Source organism: Chiloscyllium plagiosum, chromosome 32 (genome assembly GCF_004010195.1).
Source record: "Chiloscyllium plagiosum isolate BGI_BamShark_2017 chromosome 32, ASM401019v2, whole genome shotgun sequence".
NCBI lineage: Eukaryota > Metazoa > Chordata > Chondrichthyes > Orectolobiformes > Hemiscylliidae > Chiloscyllium > Chiloscyllium plagiosum.
Window position 1 is genome coordinate 16,338,042 of NC_057741.1, and position 6,886 is coordinate 16,344,927.

Here is a 6,886-nt window from a genome sequence, read left to right on the forward strand (position 1 = left end):
CTCAATACCAGAAACTTGGCTGTTCGTGCTACGTTCCTCTGAGAATCCATCACCCCCTACATTTTCCAAAACAGCATACCTGTTTGAAATGGGTATATCCACAAAAGACTCCTGCACCAGCCAGCTACCTCTCTCACCCTTCCTGGGGTTAACCCATCTAAGTGACTGTATCTGAGACTTTCCCCCCTTTCTATAACTGCCATCCATCACATACTGTTGCTGTTGCAAATTCCTCATCGCTTCTATCTGTCTCTCCAACCGATCCACTCGATCTGATAAGATTCGCATCCAACAGCATTTATGGAAGATATAATCCACAGTAACCCTTAAACTCTCTTCAAACTCCCACGTCTGACAAGAAGTACATATCACTGCAAAGGCCATTTTTGCTCCTTCACAATCTACCGACATAGAAAATAACACCTCTACAAACTTACTCCTCTACAAACACTGTCCTCGGTTAAATTAATAGCTATGGCTTATATTTTAAGTTTAATCAAGAGACTTATTTCCAAAAACATATAATCAAGAAAGAATCCACTATACTCACTACTGCAGCCTTTCTCTTGGACAGACTTAAAACAACAATTAACTTATCTGATTCTGTGCTGTGAACTTCGCCCAACAGTTCCTCCAAGATTAGTTGTGAATTGCACTGTTTGTTAATTTTCCCAGATGCACTCCGATGTCCCAGCAACACACAAATTCAAACAGCAATGGCAGTAACTGTGCAGGTTCTGTCTCTCTCTCTCTTCTCTGTTATCCATAGAGTCCCCACAGGGTGGGGGAAACAGGCCCTTTAGCCCAACCAATCCACACTGACCCTCCGAAGAGTAACCACCAGACCCATTTCCCTACCCTATTACTCTACATTTACCCCTGACTAATTTATCTAACCTGCACATCTTTGGACTGTGGTAGGAAACCAGAGCACCTGGAGGATACCTACGCAGACACAGAGAAAATGTGCAAATTCTACAAAGATAGATGCCGAGGCAGGAGTCGAACCTGGTTCCCTGGCATTGTGAGTCAGCAGTGCCCTTATGACATCCCTTAACGTGATACAGTGTCAAATTGTGTTTGATAACACTTGTGTCGAGTACCTTGGGATGTTCTACTATGTTAGAGACTGAACACAAACATAAGTTGCTTTTTTTTATAGATGGAAAAGTAGTTTGTCACCCTACAGCAGTGTTCTAGGAGCTAAGACTGAATTTCTCTTTACCTGCCTCTTTCTGGTGTAAGTATTACCCTGACTCAGAGTACTTAGGTCCTTAATCTATTGTAAGGGCAATCTATGAGCATAACAGCTTTCTCATTTCCTTTCTTTCTTTCCTTTGTATAGGCTACAGCTGAAGAGAAACCTAATCTCACATGCAATTCTTTGAAGTTTTACTTTTTGTAAACAAAACATTAGATCATTCATGTTTAATCTGACACTATATCTTCCACTCTGCAGGCACCCTACCTCTATTCCTGATGAAGGGCTTTTGCCCGAAACATCGATTTTCCTGCTCCTCGGATGCTGCCTGATCTGCTGTGCTTTTCCAGCACCACTCTAATCTAGACTCTGGTTTCCAGCATCTGCAGTCCTTGCTTTTACCTATATCTTAGACCTGTCATACCAACCAAATGTGTAAGTAACACTAAATTGCTCCAATCCCCATGTGCCAAGTAATAGATACAATTACTGACAACAAACTGAAGTTGTGACCAGTGCACCAAGTACATAAAGACCTGAAGAGGTCGAGGATTCTGAAAATAAGAAAGTAACTTACGCTTTGGTTGCCATTCCTTTGCTGTCCATTCACCCTTTGGGCGTCCCATTATCTCCGCAACTCTCTCATTGTACCTGGCTTTGTCCTTGTGGAGAACTTTATATGTCTACATTAACATAAGACAATATTAAATAAATATTTTGAAATGCATTAACATATCATTCTAATGGAAGTCATTTATTTCCGTCCTCTTTGGGTGCTCTCAGCCCATACCACCACACCCTGCTGGGAGACCAGAAAGTTAATCTGCAAGTGGGTCCTTTCTAGCATTTCTCTGTAACAAAGGCTCAGTGGTTAGCATTGCTGCCTCACAGTGCCAGGGACCCAGGTTCAATTCCCGCCTCGGGCAACTATCTGTGTGGAGTTTGTACATTCTCTCTGAGTCTGCGTAGGTTTTCTCCGGGTGCTCCAGTTTCCTCCCATGGTCCAAACATTGTGCAGGTGAGGTGAATTGGCCATGCTAAATTGCCCATAGTGTTAGGTGCATACGTCAGGGATAAATGTAGGGAAATGAGTCAGGGTGGTGTGGACTTCAGAGGGTTGGTGTGGACTTGTTGGGCCAAAGGGCTTATTCCCACACTGTAGGGAATCTAAACTGCCTATTTGGACATTTCAGAGTGTGTTTCAAGTCAATAATCTCTAAATTTCTCTTTCAATTGGGAGCAATACACCATCGCTCTACACCCAAAGAACAATGCAGCGTTTGGTGCACAGAGAATCTTGTTTGTGAATCCATAATGCTACACATGCTCAAAGTCACCAATTCAGCAGAGACTTGGATCATAATAGACAAGTGAACTACGCAACAAGATGAAATGCTTAAACTCTACAAGAGATAGTGATGAGTGGATGGACTAAAGGCATCAAGGACACTCCTATGGTCACCAGAGCATATTGCTCATGAGAGGTGAATGGACAGCCCAGGATGGCATATTGTACAAAGGAAACAGAGGCATTATTCCAAAGCAGTTTAAAGGAAAGATGCTAAAGTACATTGATACAAGTAACCAAGAAGTCAAGTCTGAGAAGGACTAAAGAAGAAGCCCACTGGCTCAACATAAGCAATAAGATCAAGGACCACATCAGTCAGTGCTGTGCTTGTCATGTGTATCAAGCTAAGCAAGTTAAACAGCAATGATGACAGATGACATCCAGGACGAAGCTGTGAGTAGACGACTTCAATCTCGCAGGAACTGATTATCTTGTCAACTTGGGCCCTACTACTGAACACATTCATTCATGATTTACATTCACATGTCTCAAGGTTTGCGTATTACTGCAGTTTTTTTTCTCTGTCTTCAGAGAGATTTAACGTGGGATACACTTTGAAACAATCTCTCCTCAACAGTGGTACAAGCACAGCTACTCGTCCTTTCTCTGCCTTGTTAATTAAATCTGTTACAAACTTGTAGATTTGCCACTGAGTAGAAAGTTCTTTTTATTACACCTTCCATTTCCACCAGCCCTGGTTCAGTAACATTTGCAGCCATTGTGCCCTACCTACTGACTTCACTGTAGGCTGCTTTTTAGTTCCTTTTCAGTGGTTTTTAGCAGAATTCAGCAACTCTGAGCACTTCTGTGTTCATCTTTTAATAGTTGTACTTCTCGACAGTGCTTGAACAGTCAATCTCAGCTCCACTTGGGCACCAAACAATGAACTCACAGGGCAACAGTCTGGCTTTTAACATGTCTTTAGTGAAATGGCTGTTAAGGTGGGTACCTGCAGTCAATAGTTCTTGGTAGAGGTCACATGACTTCAGCGAGTCAGGAGGCACATTAGATCAATAATGCATTTCTATCCTAAACACACAACTTGCAGCTCAGGAAGAAGGATGACCTCATGTTAAAAGTAGAAAACCATACTCTTATAGGTCATTTATATGGAAATATAGTTAATGAAACAGTCTTACATAAACACTTGATCCTGCAATCACAGCACCGACCATTAGTGTGTACAGCATGCTCTCACTTGATGATCCTGGAGGACCATGAGAAGACATCTGGCGAATGGATGCTGCAAAGGAATGCAAAGTCATCAGTGTAAGAACCAGATACAGCTGAATTTAGACCTCATCATTGATGTCAAAGTGATGGGACAATTTGGCTAAAAATGATCAAAAATCACAAACGCTGGCATTTCTATATTAGATTTGTGGGCGGCATGGTGGCACAGTGGTTAGCACTGCTGCTTCACAGCTCCAGAGACCAGGGTTCAATTCCCACCTTGGGCGACTGTCTGTGTGGAGTTTGCATATTCTCCCCGTGTCTGCGTGGGTTTCCTCCGGGTGCTCCGGTTTCCTCCCACAGTCCAAAAGATGTGCAGGTTAGGTGAATTGGCCATGCTAAATTGCCCGTAGTGTTAGGTGTCCCATTCCCCTACATTTACCCCTTCACCTTACACTATGGGGAATGTAGCATGGCCAATTCACCTAACCTGCACATCTTTGGACTGTGGGAGGAAACCGGAGCACCTGGAGGAAACACACGCAGACATGGGGAGAATGTGCAAATTCCACACAGACAGTTGCCTGAGGCGGGAATTGAACCTGGGTCTCTGGTGCTGTGAGGCAGCAGTGCTAACCACTGTGTCACCATGCCGCCCACTACCACTGTGCCGCCCACTCTATATGTATATTCCCAACATGTATATCAGATATTGTTTGTTATTATATATTTAACAGAGATTCATAATGCATGGTCTTCATTACCTGAACACTGACCATGCATAGTTTTATAACAGAACTGCAGGCTGAGGTCCTCGGCCAGAAACAGAGTAGATAGCCCTGTTGTCAAACAGCCACCATCAGATTAGTGGAGCAGCAGGCTGGATCAGAATAATTGCATTATGACTGCATCCAAGGTGACAGGTATTTACCAGAAAAAGTGCCAGCCATGGTCAGCACCAACTGCACAGTGACTGAGTGATAAGCTTTGCAGTTTCAGTCGTTACCATTAGATGCAACATCTCCTAAGCTATATATGCTGTGATGACAGCCTGCGGTGTGAAAAACTCCACAAAGTCACACAAATGCATGCTCCTCCAGAACAATTAAGTCTTGTTGTACAGAGCCTGATGCCCAAATGCAACACAAAGAATTGTTAGCTATGTCATCAGTTTGAAAACATCTCGTCATGGAGAAATGGAGAATTAAAGTCACCTTCACTGCCTCTGGCAATGCCATCCTTGGTTTGCTCTGCAGTGCGAATGGCAGCTGTTCACCCCATAGTGAATTGTTGTAGCTGAATGCATGGTTTCTGGCAGCCCTGAGGTGAATCAGGCCAATTCAGAGAGCCCTTCAGCCTATCTTACAGCTTCTATAAGCAGCTTGTCTTCTTTGTTGTCTCTGTACCCTCTCCATCTGATGCTGCAGCCCAAGGGTGACTGCAACGAAAGGCCTGTTGATTGGGAGTAAGTCATGTGGTCAGGGTCTTACAGTTGGAATCAATGTCTTCCTCACATTCAGTTCCACTTCATGTAGATCACACCAATTGAAATCAACTCCTCCAAACACGTAGCATTTCCACAAACTCAGCAAGACCCAGAAGCTGGAACAGCCACAGATACTCAAATGATGAGAAGTGACTTTGAGCTACAAATATCTCTTAACTTCTGATAGTCAAACTCCTGATATTCAGGGTGAGCAGATTGATGAACTGTGGAGAACAGCCTGACCAGAAATAGGAATAAATAGGACTGGCAGTGGGAAAGCAAGAGGCTAACAGTGGGAATTTGAGAGAATAGATGCAGGAAAGAACAAGTATGGTAGCAGGGATAAATGGGTCTGGCAATGGAAAACAGTGAGGGCGGCAGCAGGAATGCAAGAGACCGGCTAGTGGTGAGTGTGAGACTGGCACCAGGAAAGCATAAAACTAGCAGCAGGAAAGAGAGTGTCTAGCAGCAGGAAAGATAGGATCTAGCAGCAGGAATGAGAGGGTCTAGTAGGAGGAAAGAGAGGGTCTAGCAGCAGGAAAGAGAGGGTCTAGCAGCAGGAAAGAGGATCTAGCAGCAGGAAGGTGAGGGTCTAGTAGGAGGAAGGTGAGGGTCTGGCAGCAGGAAAGAGAGGGTCTAGCAGCAGGAAAGAGAGGGTCTAGCAGCAGGAAAGAGAGGGTCTAGCAGCAGGAAGGTGAGGGTCGCAGCAGGAAGGTGAGGGTCTAGTAGGAGGAAGGTGAGGGTCTGGCAGCAGGAAAGAGAGGGTCTAGCAGCAGGAAAGAGAGGGTCTAGCAGCAGGAAAGAGGATCTAGCAGCAGGAAGGTGAGGGTCTAGTAGGAGGAAAGAGAGGGTTTAGCATCAGGAAAGAGAGATCTAGCAGCAGGAAAGAGAGGATCTAGTAGGAGGAAAGAGAGGGTTTAGCAGTAGGAAAGAGAGGATCTAGTAGGAGGAAAGAGAGGATCTAGCAGCAGGAAAGTGAAGGTCGGGCAGCAGGAAAGAGAGGGTCTAGCAGCAGGAAAGAGAGGGTCTAGCAGCAGGAAAGAGAGGATCTAGCAGCAGGAAAGAGGATCTAGCAGCAGGAAAGTGAGGGTCTAGCAGCAGGAGAGTGGATCTAGCAGCAGGAAAGAGAGGGTCTATCAGCAGGAAAGAGAGGGTCTAGCAGCAGGAAAGAGAGGGTCTAGCAGCAGGAGAGAGTCTAGCTGCAGGAAAGAGAGGGTCTAGTAGCAGAAAAGAGAGGTCTAGTAGCAGGAAAGAGGATCTAGCAGCAGGAAGGTGAGGGTCTAGTAGGAGGAAAGAGAGGGTCTAGCAGCAGAAAAGAGAGGGTCTAGCAGCAGGAAAGAGAGTGTCTAGTAGGAGAAAAGAGAGTGTCTAGTAGGAGGAAAGAGAGGGTCTAGCAGCAGGAAAGAGAGGGTCTGGCAGCAGGAAAGAGAGGGTTTAGCAGCAGGAAAGAGAGGATCTAGTAGGAGGAAAGAGAGGGTCTAGCAGCAGGAAAGAGAGGAGGTAAAAACAATGACTGCAGATGCTGGAAACCAGATTCTGGATCAGTGGTGCTGGAAAAGCACAGCAATTCAGGCAGCATCCGACGAGCAGCAAAATCGACGTTTCGGGCAAAAGCCCTTCATCAGGAATAAAGGCAGAGAGCCTGAAGCGTGGAGAGATAAGCTAGAGGAGGGTGGGG

At 45.1% G+C, this 6,886-nt stretch overlaps 1 protein-coding gene across 2 annotated transcripts in view; it reads right to left on the reverse strand.

The window, feature by feature from the left end:
* mgarpa (mitochondria localized glutamic acid rich protein a) overlaps positions 1-6,886 on the reverse strand; it is a 37,139-nt gene that overhangs the window by 25,385 nt on the left and 4,868 nt on the right. For both annotated transcript variants that reach the window (XM_043674100.1, XM_043674099.1), the window contains exons 2-3: positions 3,689-3,792; positions 1,779-1,884 (exon numbers count right to left, since the gene is read on the reverse strand). In XM_043674100.1, the coding sequence (XP_043530035.1) occupies positions 1,779-1,884; positions 3,689-3,792 (210 nt within the window). The remainder of the gene's footprint in view (positions 1-1,778; positions 1,885-3,688; positions 3,793-6,886) is intronic.